This window comes from Planococcus citri, chromosome 1 (genome assembly GCF_950023065.1).
Source record: "Planococcus citri chromosome 1, ihPlaCitr1.1, whole genome shotgun sequence".
NCBI lineage: Eukaryota > Metazoa > Arthropoda > Insecta > Hemiptera > Pseudococcidae > Planococcus > Planococcus citri.
Window position 1 is genome coordinate 76,963,713 of NC_088677.1, and position 16,861 is coordinate 76,980,573.

The 16,861-nt window shown below is 35.6% G+C and overlaps 1 protein-coding gene and 1 long non-coding RNA gene across 2 annotated transcripts in view; one reads left to right on the forward strand and one right to left on the reverse strand.

Moving 5' to 3' along the window:
- Positions 1-12,470, reverse strand: part of LOC135833529 (serine/threonine-protein kinase/endoribonuclease IRE1-like) — a 328,041-nt gene extending 315,571 nt beyond the window's left edge. Inside the window, exons 1-15 of the mRNA XM_065347371.1 lie at positions 11,955-12,470; positions 11,745-11,871; positions 11,625-11,667; positions 11,402-11,547; positions 11,141-11,269; positions 10,948-11,055; positions 10,647-10,857; positions 10,201-10,355; positions 9,809-10,119; positions 9,552-9,730; positions 7,075-7,261; positions 6,895-6,994; positions 6,407-6,603; positions 6,206-6,324; positions 4,745-4,895 (exon numbers count right to left, since the gene is read on the reverse strand). Coding sequence (XP_065203443.1) covers positions 4,745-4,895; positions 6,206-6,324; positions 6,407-6,603; positions 6,895-6,994; positions 7,075-7,261; positions 9,552-9,730; positions 9,809-10,119; positions 10,201-10,355; positions 10,647-10,857; positions 10,948-11,055; positions 11,141-11,269; positions 11,402-11,547; positions 11,625-11,667; positions 11,745-11,871; positions 11,955-12,053 — 2,262 coding nt within the window. The 5' untranslated portion in view covers positions 12,054-12,470. The remainder of the gene's footprint in view (positions 1-4,744; positions 4,896-6,205; positions 6,325-6,406; positions 6,604-6,894; positions 6,995-7,074; positions 7,262-9,551; positions 9,731-9,808; positions 10,120-10,200; positions 10,356-10,646; positions 10,858-10,947; positions 11,056-11,140; positions 11,270-11,401; positions 11,548-11,624; positions 11,668-11,744; positions 11,872-11,954) is intronic.
- On the forward strand, positions 10,791-11,925 carry LOC135833663 (uncharacterized). The gene is made up of 2 exons (XR_010556508.1): positions 10,791-10,922; positions 11,723-11,925. It is a non-coding gene; the product is annotated as an uncharacterized LOC135833663 (long non-coding RNA).
- Positions 12,471-16,861: the final 4,391 nt, after the last annotated feature.

Below are 16,861 nucleotides of genomic sequence, written 5' to 3' on the forward strand. Positions count from 1 at the left end.
ATTTTATCAAAACAACCAATGACCAATCAACAAAAACTACAATCCTCCTTAAAGCTGCGAAACTTGGACGAATTCGAAAAACTTTTAAAATGCAACGACGGACGTAAACATCAAGCTGATTACTGATCACACTGCCTCAAGAGACAGTCATCGCAAAATTCAGAAAATGTAAAAAAAAAACTTTTGGCAAGCTGATGTTTAAATTTTCATTTTATTCTCAACCTTCGTTCAAAATGAGTTATGTATTATAAAAATTTGCATTTCAACTTAATTAAAATTTTAAAAAATTGAATCGTCAACGTTTCTGGGTGTTAAATTCCAGAAAAGCTGTTCGTCAAATTAGGTCAATATTCAGGAGATGTAAAAAATTTTTTTTCTGGAATTAGAAAATACGTATCATAATCGTACAAAGGCAATACGTCATCGCCGAGAATTTTTTCATGTCGAGCTTTGGTGAGCAGTGGCGATTACGATTACCTTCCCCTATGATGACAGATAAAGCATAACTGTCAACCAACCATATACAGTATTCGTCATCACTGATAATTATCACAATCGTGCCGAGCTCTGCTAGTGTTAGATAGCTAAATTTTGCATCATATTTGATGATTTTTAGTTCTCAAATCATCGCTCAACAACTAACAGTGTTTTTTTTTTTTTAAATCGTTATTTGTTTCCATGTAAGATACATTACATAGTACATACACATATCAGATTCATAACGTTCTGTGATTTGTGCCGCACAGATGGAATTGCACACTCATCAAAACATGACAAATCAAGAAAGGCTATTGTCTTCCTTCAAGCAGAGAAACTTGGCCGAGTTCAAAGAAGTCATAAAATGCAAGGACGTGTACATCGATTATTTGTACGGAGAGCCGGATAATGGAACTTTATTAGAATTGGCTAGTCAATCCAGTGAAGCCAGTGAGTATGTTCTAATTCTTCTACTGACAGGAGCTGCGGTAACAGATCGGGTGACAAATTCATTGGGAGTGAAACCGAAAAAACGAGATAAATTTGATGAAATTCTAATTCGAACAGCGGTCGAAAAAAACGACGTCATAAAGAGACTTATAGCATACTTCTGTTCTGACTGTTCTGAACACCTCGCTCCAGAATCTGCACACTTGTTACTACTGCAAGGAAGTATCGAAGCAGTTAGGGTACTCATCGAGTACGTCGATGTGGATTTGGGAATTCAATGGGATTCTGATGGACACGTTTGTACTTATCGTGACACAATATTGCAGAAATATCCTCAATTAGAATCAGAACTCCCACCTTGGACACCATGTGAGCTCCAAGAGATTTTATTTTCATATCTACGTTACAATGCGCCTGAATTGTTTTTAAATCGAATCGCCGAACTGAGCACGGAATTTCTGGACTACACCTACGAGTATGACTCGTTATCAGATAACGAAACATACTCGTACTTATACTTGGCTTGCAAAAAAGGTTACATCGACGTAGTAGATGCGCTGTTGGAAAAAAATGTCCAACTAAATACGTTAGCCCATGATCACGATCCGGATATGCTTCATTCGCACAATATTACGCCGTTAGCGGTAGCTGCGTACATGAGACATTATGAAATCGTTACCAAGTTGATTACACACAATGCTCATCTGCAAATTAATGAAGGAATCGGATCGACTCTGACTTTTGTGATAAGTGGTATGAATAAACAAGGCATTTCAAAAGATACCCATCGCGAGATTCTCAAGTTACTCTTGACTTACAATTCTCAAACTGTTCCTGGCCTAGATATAAATCATAGAGATGAGTCTTACATGACCCCTCTTCATTTAGCAATTACTTCGAATAATGAATTTGCCATCAGAAGGCTCCTTTACGCTGGTGCCGATTTGTATTTAAAAGATCCCGAAGGTAACCTTCCCTTGACTTCACTTCCAGCAAAAATATTGGAAAATTATCTCGATGACAGCATTTGTTTGGTACACAGACGACCTGCGTTCCATTCAACTCAAGAAGTGACGTTCAACTACAACGTATTCAAACAAGTGGATCAAAATTTCTCTACAACAGGTAACGAAATGGAATTCTTTCATCTGATCGCGCAAAAATCACAGTTGAGAACACTACTCAAGCATCCGCTTTCAGAGAGCTTCCTCTATGTGAAATGGTGTCTGATTAGGAAATATTACTTCATGAATTTCGTATTTTATTTATCATTTTGCGTGGCCTTGAACGCGTATATTTTCCAAATTCATGATTGTCCATCGTCGTCGACCAGCTACAACAGCACTCAGTTAACCGATACTGGAATCAACCATCAAACCTCTTCAATTCTATGTAATGCATCGCAGTTAGGATTGGGAATAATAACATTCCTGCTTTACATCGTATTGATTTCACGAGAACTTTGCCAACTTTTTCTTTCAATTGAGACATACCTCACATCACCTGAAAACTGGTTGGAAATAATGATGATCTTCACCGTAGGTGTTTTCTTTGCATATAAACACAACGCACATCTGGCAGCCACCGTTAATTTACTGTCGTGTATAGAGCTGGTATTTCTGTTAGGTAAACATCCTTGGTTTTCGATCTATGTAGAAATGTTTAAAACAGTGGCATTAAATTTTGCCAAATTTCTCGCATTGTTTCCGATTCTGGCTATATCGTTTGCGAGCAGCTTTTACATTTTATTCCGAAATAGAACAGACGAGTACACATCGTCAGAAAATAAAACCAATGTTGATCCATCCAACCACACGATTGAAAACTCCGTTAATTCATGGCCAGGCTTATGGGTATCGATTATTAAATCAATTATTATGATGACCGGAGAGTTTGAAGCTTCTACTCTACCCCTAGGTGAAAATTTCAATTACAGTTATGTGTTTTTTTTCCTCTTCATCTTTCTCGTTCCCATGGTTCTTTATAATCTACTCAACGGGTTGGCCGTCAGTGATACGAACGCCATCATGAAAGACTCGGAAATAGTTGCTGTAATATCTCGTGTTAAACTGATACGGCAATTAGAACGTCTACTTAACAGCAAATCATTGCAGTTTTTCCATAAACGTTTCCCAGAATTCCTAAATCACAGATTTTTCAGGGATTTTGTGATAGAAGGGTTCTCTGGTCCAGTATTACGGCAACAGAAGAAACTGAAAGTATGCTCTGGCACTAACTATACCATAAAAATAGATGGACTTGAATTTAGTGATTATGGCAAGAAAATCGGGAATATTCCTCTCATTATCATCAAACAAGTCGAACAAATCATGGAAAAACGAAATCACAGTAATTCTGCCAGACAAATGGATCAGAATTTATCGGTGGATGTCGTAAAGAAAAGTTCATTGAATAGCGGATTCATTGATGATGCAGTCCATAAGATAAGCGATCAAATACATAATTTAAAACTTGAGATCGATGAAAAAAATTCTGTAACGAACTTAAGAATTTCTGAAATGGGAAAAAATTCTGAAATAAATGGAAGAATTGCTGAAATGAACTTGAGAATGTCTGAAATAAACGTAAGAATTTCTGAAACGAACGAAAGAATTTCTGAAATTAACTTAAGAAACAATGAGATGAACGCAAAAATTACTGATCACGTCGAAAAATTGTTGCGAAGTGTCGAAAGAAATAATAAATTACTTGAATCTGTTGTGCAGGCAGAGTACCTGAAGCACAAAGAATAGGATGGAGATGGGATGAGGTATTTCTCACCAAATTAATAGGATGATATTTTCTGGTTAGTGTTTAATTTTATGGCATATTTTTCAATAACTCCTTTAATTTTTTCAATTTTTAGTCAATACCTTCATTTTTTTTCATGTACCTAAATATGTATTTTTCGTAAAATTTTTGCCTTTACGTCACTTTTTCATCAAAAATTCACATCATGTATTATTTTGTAATATGTAGATATTATTTAATTATGTTTTAAAATATATTATTTTTATGGCACGAATTCGAGTACCTATGTTATCTACGTTTGGTTTTTGTTCTTTCTTCTTTCTTTATTCATTTTCCCGATAAAAAATTGCCAAAATTACCAATCTAACACTGGGGAAGAAAGGATTAAATGTGGATGAAAATTTTAATAATCCCTTAAAGATGTATGTAGTTAATAACTACACGTAGAAAATTTAGTTGAATGGGAAGACGAAAAAAGTCCCTTAGGCAAGCTCGTGGGTCAGAATTTTCCCACGACAACACCGTGGGAAAAACTTGAGCGTCGGGGTACCGATTTTTGAACATTTTAAAATTCAGAATTTCACTGTGGGAGCTATGTGCAGAGGATACTTCATGAGGTTCCCTAGTAAGATATAACAGCTATCATCACACTCACAATCAGTTTATTGGACGGGGCTGCAGGCTGGGGCGGCGATGAATGAATCCTATGAATAGTTATCTTCGTTTAAATGAAATATCTCACTGGTCGCTGCTTTTCTGCGCAAGTATTTTTCAAAGATATGGAGTTTGCGAATATTACATAGTAGATAAATCTGTAGGTACAACACGTACCCATTGACATTCATGAGCATTACACATACTTTTTATGTTTTTCAGGCTAAAAATGGGTTTACAGAACAATCGAGTTCTAACAATAGGAAAATTAAAATATTGCAAGGCAATTATCAAGTACCTCAGCCTAGAACGTTCATAGCACTTGTATGAGTCATCAACAAGCTATGAAATTAACGGAGATACCCCCTTTTCCCTTCTCTCTCTTTCAAAGTCTAAATAACGTTATAAATACCTGTAAGAATGTCAGGATCCGTTCCTTGTTCCAGAACGCGGGATGATTTCTGATGACAGCGATCGAAGGTCTTTCTAGAGGGTCAATGGTGACCATTCTGGAGATCAGATGTGACCATAATTCGTACTTATCGTCGACGATATCGTGTAGCCTGAAATAAATTTCAAATTAATGAAAGTCGCCAGATAATCTCAGCTCACGGTGTCCAGTTTTTCAGAGAAATGATATTCGCTGTCTTATTGCGGTTTTAGTGGCCAGATTTTCAAATATCAAATGCACTCTGATGGAATTTTTTTCACATTTTTACTCTCTCACCCTTCAAAGTACATAATAAGTGTGTAGTTCGTTTCAATGACAATAAAAAAGGAATTCCATGGAAATTACAGTCTTCCTCTGAACTCAGAATTAAATGTGCTGGGAACCCCTTCCCCTCTCCCCATTCTAAGATGAATAAAATAAAAAAAATTTAAAAAAATTCATAGCAAAAGAAAAAAACTGTCCCATTCCCTCACGGGCTCGAACGATGATACATCCCTTCTAAATAGAATCGACAAAAATTGAGAAATCAAAAAAGTTGCATAAAAGAAAATTTTTGAAATTCAATTTTTTGGAAAAACATGGAGAGATGTTTGTACAACTTTGGTCAAAAAGCTGAAACTGCAGGTAATTTTGTTTAAAAATCAAAGATTTAATTGAAAAATTTCGGCAGAAAACAATTTTGAGGATAAAAAGCAGGGATTTTCAAAAATTTTGGAAAACAAGAAATTTTGAATAATTTTGGCAAGATAGCTCAAATGTCTGCCAATCGGGTCAAAAACAAAAACTTTTAACAACTTTTTTTTTTAAAAAAAAAAGTATTTTTGACATTTTTGGAGCACAAAAGTGCAATTTTTGAGAATTTTGAAAATATCGAAGTAAGTAAGTAAGTATGCTGCTATTGGTTATATTAGAATGGCAGTTTAGTTAATAAAGCAGGATTTTAGGAATAAGTACATATTTCTGAAAAAAATCAAATTGTTGGTAAAAAATTTGATGCGCCAAAAAAAATGCTTGAAACTGGAGAATTCAGCAAATAGTTTAGATGCCTACATCACCTATTGATCAAAAAAATTGAAAAAATTTTCAAAATAAATCACATAGGTGTAAATTTTAAAAAACTCAAAAACATAACAAAAATACGTAATTAAATTCGAACAAAACAAATTTCTTTTTCAAAAAAAAAAAACTGTAAATAAATCTTGAGGGATCATTATTACCATTTTTTTTGCAAACCAGAGCTAATTTTTTCACAAGAATTTCAAAAAAAATCTGTTTGAAGAACAATAGAATTATTAATCACGCAGGTAATTTTATTCACGAAATTCCTTCATTTTGGACAGAAAATTCAGGATTCCTCGACATTTCTCTGATTTTGGACTAAACACCCTACATCAAATTATCATCGTGATCTCGTTTTCTTACTTGAATTCTCCTCCCATAATATTCATCTGCCTGCTCAACGTATCACCAAAGGGATGTTTACCTTTGCTTAGAACATAGTAAAATACACAGCCTAACGAGAATACATCCACAGCAGTCGTCTAAAAACAGCACAAAATTTCAAAAATTAAACCAACTCTATCAACTCACAAACTCCACCTCTCAATACACCGTACTAATTACCGTTCTACTCCTGCCATGTATCATTTCGGGCGCAATCCATCCATCGGTTCCGGTAATACCCGATTTCCTCGAAAACGACATCCTGCCCGTCTGCAGTTTCTTACACAGACCAAAATCGCTAATCATGGCCCGAACTTTATTCTCCTGTTGCGATGGAAACGATAAAAGCACATTGTGCGGCTTGATATCTCTATGTACTGCAAACAGAAAAAAAACCATACATACACGTGAAAAACTTCAACAGCAGCGCGATGTACGAGCGAAAGATTTTCGTCAAAGTCAACAGATGTTTTGCAATAAGGAGGAAAAAAATGGGAGACGACGGCGACAATCGTTTCGTTTCGTTTCGCTTTACCCAAGACATAATAAATTTTCTCGAGTGTTTTTGAGAGCTCGAAGTCGAACAAATACGTACAACAGTAGGTACGTATTAAATTATCTATACGAGAACACTTCTCGATAAATCGAAAAAATAAGGTTATATTTACCTATGCTAAGCGAATGTAGGTGTTCCAAGCCGGCTGTAGCTTGGGCTAATACTTCCTTCGGTTCGATGAAATCGCTCAGTACTCCTTTCTCGGTGTATTCCTGCATAAATTATAATCAAAATCGAGGTCATTTGAAGATGAATATAGTGATGTACTTGATAAGGAAGTCAGTTTATTTACTTGTACGGTAGCTGCACATAGCTCCAGAGCGATGTATCTGAACATTTTATCTTGTTCCATGCAAAAATATCTGATTACGTTGGGATGCTGGTCGGATTCTCGGAGAAGACATACTTCTCGGTCGGCGACGGTGAAACATTCCGGCAGCAGACGTTTTACAGCTACGTTTCGGTTGTCGAACTGACCTCTGCAAAAAAATCATCAGAATTATTATTTTTAGATTTTTTTTCACAAAGTTCAGAAAAAATTACAAAACATACATTTTTATTTTTGAAAAATGTCCAAAATTGAGTAGGAATCGCAAATATTGCAAATTTTAGGACATAAAGTTTCAAAATTTATTGAATTTATCATACACGCTGCCATCAGCTCCAAATAACCCCATCTCTCCCCTCCTCAGTGAAAATCAATACGTCACATCACTTTTTTTTGCAACTTTTCAGCGAATTTTCATACTTTTTTCTAAAAATCTGAGAGCTAGGAGGGCACCGAAGGGAGCTATCTCAAAAATGAATAGATATTCGAATTCAGCACCTTGACATTAGCAGAAATCGATATATCACAACAAATTTACACATTTTTTTTAAATTGGGGAAGAGGGGGGGGGGTTACTAAGGGGCCAAACCTCAAAAATGAGTGCATATTTGAACTCAGCATTCTCAAAAACCAAACAAACGACACGTCACCTGTAATTTCAATTTTTTTGAAATTTCAACCATGCTTGGGGCGGAAGGAGGTGGTGAAGGGGAGTTCAGAGGGGTAGAATTGAACAAAATAAGTTGATACTTGAACTCAGCATTCTCGAAAACATAACAAACGACACGTCACACGTAATTTCAAAATTTTTCGAAATTTCAACCCTGCTTGGGAGGTGGAAGGGACCGAGGGGGTGAGGGAGGGAGCTCAGAGGGGTAAAATCGAAAAAAATGAGTTGATATTTGAACTCAGCATTCTCGAAAACCAAACAAACGACACGTCACATGTAATTTCAGTTTTTTTTTGACAATTCAACTATGCTTGGGGAGGTGGAGGGGATGAGGGAGAGAGCTCAGAGGGGTAAAATCGAAAAAATGAGTTTATATTCGAACTCAGCATTATCAAAAACCTAACAAACAACATATCACACGTAATCTCAATTTTTTTGAAATTTCTGCCACACTTGGGGCGTTGGAGGGGGGTGAGGTGAGGGGAGGAGTTTAGAGGGGTAAATCTAAAAACTAAGTTAATATTCGAACTCAGCATTATCAAAAACCTATTAAACGACATGTCACATGTAATTTCAGTTTTTTTTGACAATTCAACTATGCTTGGGGAGGTGGAGGGGATGAGGGAGGGAGCTCAGAGGGGTAAAATCGAAAAAATAAGTTGATATTCGAACTCAACACTATCAAAAACCTGACAAACGACATGTCACACGAAATTTCAATTTTTTTAAAAATTTCCACTACACTTGGGGCGTTGGAGGGGGGTGAGGGGAGGAGTTTGGAGGGGTAAAATCGAAAAAATAAGTTGATATTCGAACTCAGCAACTACCATTTAGCAACATCCAATACGTCACTTCACTTTTGAAATTTTGTTGAATTTCCATCAAAATTCAAAATTGTGGATCTTTGCACACTCCCCCCCCCTCCCAAAAGAAGAGTGGAGATTTCATTTTGAAAATTAGTACGTTGAACAGAGGATAAAAAATTGTCTTTCATGTGATTTTTTCGAATTTTCAGAAGGTAGCTTCAATTTGTGTATCCATCATTAAAAGTTGAGCTTTTATAGGTAAGTTCAACTTCGAGCTTTTTACATTTTAATTACTGATTTTGAATCTTCAATCTATTCTCTTGAAAGCTCCGCAAACAGATTTGCTTCAAGTTTAATCGTTTTAGAGATAATTTATGACCTGCCAAAGTTCAGCAATTTCGCATAAAATCGCCAACCCCCCCCCCCCTCCACCACCATCACTCTTTTCTGAAATGCAAATAGTTTTTTTACGGGACTATCAAGGCCATTTGCTCACAAAACATTATTCGAAAAATAAAAATATCTCACTCGAAAAAAAAAATACCATCAACAGGTGAATCCTAAGTTGATAACATCTGGAGATTTCAATCGACGAAAATAATAACTTATTATCGTTTCCCTCTCGTAAAAAAATTTTGAAAAAAATTCTCCATCATCTAAACAGGCAAAAAAATCAACTCGGCGCTTTAAAAATTCAACCCATCAACCGAACCAATTCCTCCTACAGCTAAAATTTAAATCACTGCGACTAAAAATAACAACATTTTCTTATCAATAAAGTAATTAATTTCACACACGTCGTATTGCAACTCATTTCTCACTTATCAGAAAGCACAGGAAATATCCAGCACAGCATCCTGTACTTTTCTACGTCATCATACATACACTCTCGATGGAGACTCACGATAAAAGGAAAATGACTAACGATCAAAACTCAAATCGTTATCTCTAGAACTGATACCAACCTGAACACGAAGGTTCCTTCGCATCCTTTACCCAGAATATGATCCGGATCGAAAATAATTTTGCCAACTTTGGTCGATCCATCGGGTAGCTCTTCAGCTAGAGCAGTAACTGTGCCATTAATTCCACTCAAGGCGCTTCCACGAGATGATCCACTCGACGATTGTTTCAATTCTCTCATCTAAAGCGAAAAAAAAATCGAGCAAATTAACTAAGATCCTTTCAGCCAGTAACATAATCATAATATTTGAACACTCACTTGAGCTCTAAAGTACATAAACATCGACATGATCATGATGACCATTCCGGCCATGAACACCTTCAGACCCATGTTCTCTTGGGAAAGGGCATATTCTAGTCCAAAATTCACCAATCTATACAGCACGTATCTGTCGAATTCGATCCCTTTGGTGGCATTATCTTCGGTCTGAATGGCTACAGTTTTCAGAGTTTGCCTGTTTGATGACGTATTACGAGCATATTCGCTGCTACGATTCATTTCTATGATCGCGTCTGACTTCCCAGTGATCTGGAGCCTTTCTGCGCTATATTCTGGCATCTTGTAATACCCTGTAAATTGATTTATTTTTAAAACCCCGTTATCAACGTGTTATCAGTTCCACGATACAGTTCGTTGATATAATCACTCACCCAAAATATCGGCGCTGGTATCATCTTCGGTCATCGCTACGGTGCTCGGGTCCAACGAAGACGGTCCATCCAGTAACAAAATAGTCGATCCGGTCGTCGCAACAGCCGGCAATGCGTATTTCCCGTACGTATGTTCACCCACATATAAAGTCGAACTACACAGGTAACATAGAAAAAAAAACAAATTCTAGTAAATTCGTCATCATCGTCGTTTTGAAAAAAAAAAACTACCATCTGTTTAAACAACCATATTCCCAAAACATTTCTACGATTTGTCGGCGCTAGCTGCGAGACTATCGCCAATTTAGAAACCAATTAAAATCGCTTATCACGTTTTCACAACGTATCGAACGATAAAAAATTAATGGAAAACGAATAATACGACTCGCAGGCTTGTTCAACGTTCGTATAGGTAGCTGATAAGGAAGTACTTAAGTAGAACTCACTATAACTGGACTCGTTTTTCTTTCGAGGCCAGTAAATGCATCGAACTGTCGTCCATGGTGGTAAACGGTAACGCTACGAGGCCGTCGCCTTCTCGAACATACACACCGATGACCGGAGACTCGAATTCTGTCTCCCACATCAACGATCCTCCATCGGCGTTACTCATCACAGCGAATTTACCCGTCGAACTACCGCTGAAGTAAATATGCTCTAGAAAACATCACCATAATATTAATAATGATCACGTGCTGCCAGCTTCCAAAGGCCATAATACGGTTCGTAAATTCTATATCAGCTTACCGTAACTTTTTAAAATTTCCGGAGGCATTATTTTAGCCGAGTAATCGTAAAACGTAACGTTCCATTTTCTTTCTCGTCGCGTTATATCGTGAATTATTAAATTGTACTCTGCCAACAGCGTAATAGTAAATACAGGTAAGTACTTCAAAACATCCAACAAAACGTAAACACTCGAATTATTAATTATTCAGACCTGTTCTGCCTAAAAACATGGTATTCCGATTCACAGCCGGGCACACTTTTTCAGGATGATCGAAACCGAGTAATTCCTCCTTCACTCCTGTCCTCCAATCGACCATAAACCAATTGTCGACTTTTTTACCTATAAACGAACAATAAAGATCGTTATTAAAACAATACGTAGGTATAATCGAACTATAAAAATAACCGGGTGCTTCGTAAATCGATCGTTATTTCGTAGTCGAATGGGAAATAAAAAAATCTGAGAAAATACCGGTGTAAAATATGCCATCTGCGCTACGACAGGGTGAGGTAGAAACCAGCTGTTGTATTGTGAATTGTAATTTTTTCAAACCGGAGTCGTTTTCCGAATTCAACATGTACAAAGAACCGTCTTTCGGATCCGGTAGGAAAATCGGCCTTAGAAATCAAACACAATCGAATCATTAACTCAGATATGCAAGTCCTCTGGTGTTACTCGGCATTGAAATACTTACATTAAAGCGTCTTTGTTTTCTTGAGGTACTTTGACGGCAGCCTCTGTAACAAAAATGTTGAAATAAGAACCTTGTTTAAAAATAATACTCTATTACAGATTCGACGACCGATGAACGAACCTTCTTTGAATTCCCATAGTACTTCGCCTTTTCTACGATCGACGCCGATGAACGTGCCGTCCAATGTTGATATAAATAACACCGATTCTTCTTCGTTGATTAGCTCAGTACCACAATCAATGCATACCTGTAATACAATGAAAAATACATGACTAAGTTATAATTAGACTTGAAAAAATCACGTTCGTTTCACTCTTGGTTAGAAATTACATTAGGTTTGGTCTCCTCGACATCTAAATCGCTGCATTTCGATAGAATTATAGAACCGTACAGCACAACGACATATAACAAAGTTTTCATTCCAGACATCGTATTTGCAATAGTTTAACTTCAGCATTAGATATACACAGCACATGTACCGAAAGATGGATTTAGCGCGAGTTTTATAACCGAAAACCGATACAAGTTCCGCGAATATAACCGAATAAATACTACGAACATTAATTACGAACAACGCACGAAGAATGACTACTCATTTCGCGATACGAATAACTATATTTCGGGCTGATTCAACTACAGATAATGATTACGAACGAACTGTTGATAGCAGGAGCGAAATGTTTACGTTTTTGGTTTTTCAAAAAACACAACGGTAATTTACGCGGAAAAAACCGAAGCGAGACGAACGTGGTGAGATTTTTAGCCAATCAGAAAACGGCAGCGTACGAGACTGCGCGACGTCACGATAATAAACACCAATCAGGGAGCAGCTGAGGAATTAAGTACTGCGCAAATTCAAATTACGTCGAAATTAATTTTATTTTTTATTCGATCTGGAATTTTCTTCGACGAATATTCTCGATTCCAATTTTTTAAATGATTTATATTATTATTTTATATTTATACTTCACACTACAGCAACAATCACGTTACTCTGCACTTCTCTGCAGGAAAGGTATTAAGGTAAAAAAGAGAACCATTCAGCATCAACAAGAAAAGGATCCACAATATTCCACAACCACAAGTACCATAACACAAAATATTCATTACAGCAAATAAGTTCTCATCTTCTCAGAAGAAAAAGCATGTTTGATTGTTTGATCACTTTGATCACACGAAATACGAATGAATAATCTAATTGAAGCAATTCGAAATCATAGTTTTTCAATCTTTATTCTATATTTTTTATCTCAAAGCATCTCCGCAAAATTCACAAATAAAACTACCCAACACGAATGCACTTCATTTGGAGAAATTAATCATCTAAGCTACGTCAGAATCATCATCTGTCTTCCAAAATGACTCAATCTACGAACAAAACGATGAATTCAATTTCACGTAATTTTAATGAATTTATCAAGTGTGAGTTTAGTTTTAGACTTTAGTGAAATATTTGCCATATTTGTTGAATCAAATCAAACATTTATAATAAAACACTGCCTTTAGCGTTTTAATTACGATTACGAGTATTTATTATTGTCAACGAATAAGTATTGAAAAAAAAGACCAATAATCAAACAACATCAATAGAACCCATTCAGAGCTGAGGTGGAGCATAAAATGAGATTTTTATTCTCTCTTTTTTATAGCATCATGAAAAAAATTAAGAAATCACCTTCCTTCCCATCTCTTCATTTTTGCAATAACTCTAAAAAAGAAAAAATAGCAAACACAGTTCAATGTTCGCAAAAAAATTCAAAAATTTTGAATCTAAGTATAGAAAAATGTGAATTTGAGTCTTCAAAATTTTTTCACAGTCTCTTGACATTTCCAAGTTAGGTAGGTAGAATTTTTTTGAATCTCGCCTTCCACTTATCAAGAAATTCAAACAAAATTCGATCTCCTTTAGAATATGGCACCTCAAAAATTCAGATAATAAAGATAATTCTGATAAAAAATCTAAAGATGACAGAAACTCAGATCAGGTTTCAAAAATCTTGAATTTAGCTCTGCTCGAGCCCTAGTCGGAGTCTCAACAGAACTAGCTCCAGATTCGAATTCAGAAGGTAGACAAACACACTTTTTCATACCCTTTCTTCCTCTCTTCTCAGAATCAGCAATTCCGGGTTTCGATAAAAGCAGCACTTGATTCGAATTCGGGGGTGGGGGGAGACGAAGATATATGTACTTTTAAAATTCCGAGTTGTCCCTTTTCACTCCTGAGCTTCTTTTAAATAGTTTCGACAAAACTGGTTTCAGAATGAGATTCTAGAGAGGGGGGGGGGATTTTCGAATACCTTTCTCACACGACAATTTTCAAAATTCTGATCAGTATCCTTTCTTCCCTTGACCCTTTCTTTGGCTTTTCAGCAAAACTGATTTCAGAGCTGAATTCACGAACCCGAAAAGCATATGCATTTTTAAAAATCTGGATTCAAGTATTTTCCGCCCCCTGAACGACCCCCCCCCCACCACCACTTCTACACCTTCACAAAAAACTGTCCCAAACAACAGAAAATTTCCGGATCAAACAAAAAAGTCGAATGAATACACAAAAATATTTCACAAAGATAAATTTCAGTAGCTGAATTTCATTTTTTAATTTTTAATCGATCAAAATTGTTGAAATTTTCAAATCGAAAAATTGTAAACTGATATAAAATCGAGATAGAAAGCTAAAATGGTGTTTGTAACTTATTTTTGAACTTTCAAATCAATTGGTGATAGTTTCGAGATTTTTTTAGCCTCTAGCAGATTTTTATATTTTTCCCAGTTGAAAAGCTGTTGAATTTAATTTTTACAAATTTTGGCAATCAAAAAATCTGCTGGAGAAGGCTACAAAAAGGATTTAAAACTATCACTAATCGATTGAAGAGATCAAAAGAAAATTCAATTTGATCAAATTTTGATCCTTTTAACGAAAAATAAACCAGTTGAATTTTCACAAATTCGCCAAAAATCTAAAAATAAAATTCAACGCTCAAATATTTGGCTTGATGGAGCCAGTTTTCATTTTCTACTCTTTTTTTGGCCAAAAAGTCCTCGAATTGATGATTTTTTTAAGGCTTTCTACAAAATCAGCTCAAGACTCGAAATCAGAATTTACCCTTTTTAAAGCTTTCCATAAAATGAGCTTAAAATTCGAAATCAGAAGGTAACAAAACATTTTTTTTGATGCCTGAAACGAAAATTTCCAAAATTTTGAACTGTACTGCCTTTCACTTGAGCCCTTTTTTTGTGTTTTTAACAAAAATGGCTTCAGATTCGAATTCATGGGAAGTAGAAAAACATACTTTTTGACACCTCGCCAAAATTTTGAGTTGGTTTCTCTCTCCTCTGAGCTCTTCTTTGGAATTCTTCTAAAATTCTGAATTATGCACTTCTCTCCTGAACCCCCTCCTCCAAACCCACTTTTCAAATTTTTCACAAAACTAGCTTCAAATTCGAAATCATGAGGTTAAAATTCATATTTTTTGGCATCTCACGCGGAAATTTTCAAAATTTTTAATCACCTACCACTTTTTCTCGGATGAACCCCGTTCGCTTGTGTTATTGACAAACACCACGTCATATTTGAATGATGGTGAGGGGGGGGAGGGTCAAAAAGTTTACATTTAAATGCTCCACCCGAAAATTTTGAGATTTCTCTCTTCTTCTTCCTGAAGACTCCGACGAATTTTCAAACAAAACCATAAGTCTGATCCGACTTGAGAACGAAAAAAAAAAACACAATTTTGATACCTTACAAAAATGTTCTCGAAATTATGAGTTGCATCACATTTTCTTTGAGCCCTCATTTCAAGTTTTCGATAAAATTAGCTTCAAAACGTGCCTATTTTCAAACACTTCTTACCTCACACAAAAATTTCCAAAATTTTGAGTTTTATTCCCTTTCCTCTGAGCCCTTCTTTGGGTTTTCAACCAAACCAGTTTCAGAATACATTAATTGACTTCATACAAATATTTCCAATATTCTGAATCCCCCTCCCTCTCAATTACTTTCTGAAGCTCCTTTTGGCTTTCAAACCGTAATAAAAAAATAATCCGAGCGAGAGGAAAAAATTTATGCAAATAATTCTGGTACCCATGAATTTTTAGTCTGATTCATTTTATGATTAAATATGAAGAGGCTACAGTAATACACAGTAATACAAAATGTGTGCATTGTGCATTTATTAATGCGTATCAGCCCCCCCTCACCAAAAAACATCACTTTTAAACTTGCCTCTTGAGGAAATTTTTTCAATAAAAGTTTCAAAATTACAAAGTTTTCCATACATAACATTTTTTAAAGAAGTGACAATTACAACAGTTGGGTAGTGGTTTTTTGAGAACAAATTTTCTCAACAAAAAATGTACACAATTTTTGATTGCCTGCTTTATTTAATTCAGAGATTGTCAAATGCTCTCAAATCTTTCTCAAAAATAAACACCCAACTACCTACTTTCAATCAAAAAAGTATAGAGACCGAATTCAAAATTACTAAATTATTATTCTGGAGTACTAAAGGAAGGGGAAGGGGAAGGGGAAGGGATCAACCATTTTTGTTCATCTGATGACGAACAAACTTTTCCAAAAGACTTTGTGATATATTTGAATCTTGGTTAGTAGAAAAATTAACACCCAAAATTCCTAAATACAAAATTTGAAAATTGTGTTCAAGTTCATCTCAATTTTAAAAATATCAAAAAGCAGTAGCTAAAGCAATTTTATTTCTAATTTCAAAGAAAAATTCACCAACCAAAAGTTCGAAAATTATTCTTACAAAAATTCTATCAATCAAAGAAATGAAAAGACACGAAAAAAGAGCAATTCTTTCATAAGCTGTTCTCCATACCCCAAACACGAACGATGTCAATTTTATATAAAAGAATTTAATGAGAAAATTATTCAACTTCTCCCTAAAAGGATACCTACACAAAAATTTATGGTAATTTACAAAACCCAGTAACGTGTAGGAGGCGATTTTCGTCGAAGCAAAAATATTGGATTAACGTACCATAGTCTATAAAATAAGTAAATCGAGTGGCATTTCTGACGACTATAATATTAAACTATGAATATGAAAACACAAAAATAAAAAGTTGAAGCTTTATGTCAATTTTGTAAATGTTCAAATTAGATGAAATATTTGCTCAAGAAGTAGGGTGGGGAGAGAGGCACAGGGAGGATTCGGAATCAACCCTACACTTTCCATATACCTACAGCTTGGACAGATTAGAGCTTCTCAGTTACC